The 1183-nt window shown below is 43.0% G+C and overlaps 1 protein-coding gene across 1 annotated transcript; it reads right to left on the bottom strand.

The window, feature by feature from the left end:
• Positions 1-239: 239 nt before the first annotated feature.
• On the bottom strand, positions 240-848 carry LOC114578810 (uncharacterized mitochondrial protein AtMg00810-like; the record flags this gene model as incomplete). The annotated part of the gene is made up of 2 exons (XM_028692297.1): positions 240-505; positions 720-848. Coding segments are annotated over 2 exons (395 nt in total), but the record flags the coding sequence as incomplete, so codon positions are not given.
• Positions 849-1183: the final 335 nt, after the last annotated feature.

The following is a 1183-nucleotide window of genomic DNA, read 5'->3' as shown; positions in this document are numbered from 1 at the left end:
TTAATAATATGAAATAAGCTAAATTACATATTTATCATGCCCCCTCAAACTGGTGTGTCGGAAGATAAAACCAGTTTGTTTGCGAGAATTTGAAACCTTTGAATAGGAAGTGGCTTGGTAAATATGTCTGCGATTTGATCTTTGGTTGATATATGATGTACGGTGATGGATTTATTTTTGATGCAGTCTATGATGAAGTGACAGTCGACTTCTATATGTTTGGTACGTGCGTGAAAGACCGGGTTGTTTGCCAAGGCAATGGCAGAGGTGTTTTCACAAAAAACAGGTGTTGAGTCTGACTGAGAGCAATTTAATTCTTGAAGTAGGCGGCGATGCCATATTACTTCTGCTGTTGCGGCGGCGAGGGCTCGATATTCCGCTTCGGTTGAGGATCTTGCTACGGCTGTTTGCTTTTTGACACTCCATGAAACAAGAGAGGACCCAATATAGTTGCAGTAGCCGGAAATGGATTTTCGATTGGTGGAGTCACCCGCCCAGTCGGCATCTGCATAAGATTTAAGGAGAAGAGAGTCACGAAATAGTGGTAGACCTATGTGAAGTGTACCTTGTATATAGCGAAGAAGTCGCTTGAGGGCTTCGAAGTGAGTATTGGACGGGCATTGCATGTGTTGCAAATTTTGTTGACGGCGAACGAGATGTCAGGTCTGGTTAGCGTGAGGTATTGCAAGGATCCTGCAGTAGAACTATGTGAAGCGTACCTTGTATATAGCGAAGAAGTCGCTTGAGGGCTTCGAAGTGAGCATTGGACGGGCATTGCATGTGTTGGCAAATTTTGTTGACGGCGAACGAGATGTCAGGTCTGGTTAGCATAAGGTATTGCAAGGATCCTGCAAGTTAACGAAAAAGAGTAGGATTAGTGAAGGGAGGAGATTGATTTGAGGATGGAGATAGTTTTGGTTGAGATGGTGTGGAAACCGGCTTGCAATTAGTCATGGCGGCTTTAGATAAAATAGATACAGCAAACTGGCTTTGACTAAGATGCAATCCATGATTTGTGGGCATGACTTGAATGCCGAGAAACTGATTTATAGAGCCGAGGTTGCGCATTCTAAATTTTGCGTTTAGATTGTTGAGGAGATCGGAGATAGCAGAATTAGAATTTTCTGTTAAGATTATGTCGTCGAAGTAGACGAGGAAGAACATGGAGATGTTGGATTTGTGA

Source organism: Dendrobium catenatum, unplaced genomic scaffold (assembly GCF_001605985.2).
Source record: "Dendrobium catenatum unplaced genomic scaffold, ASM160598v2 original_scaffold_164831, whole genome shotgun sequence".
Lineage (NCBI taxonomy): Eukaryota > Viridiplantae > Streptophyta > Magnoliopsida > Asparagales > Orchidaceae > Dendrobium > Dendrobium catenatum.
The sequence above is the reverse complement of the archived record's forward strand: the minus strand, read 5'-3'. Positions and strand labels throughout refer to the sequence as shown.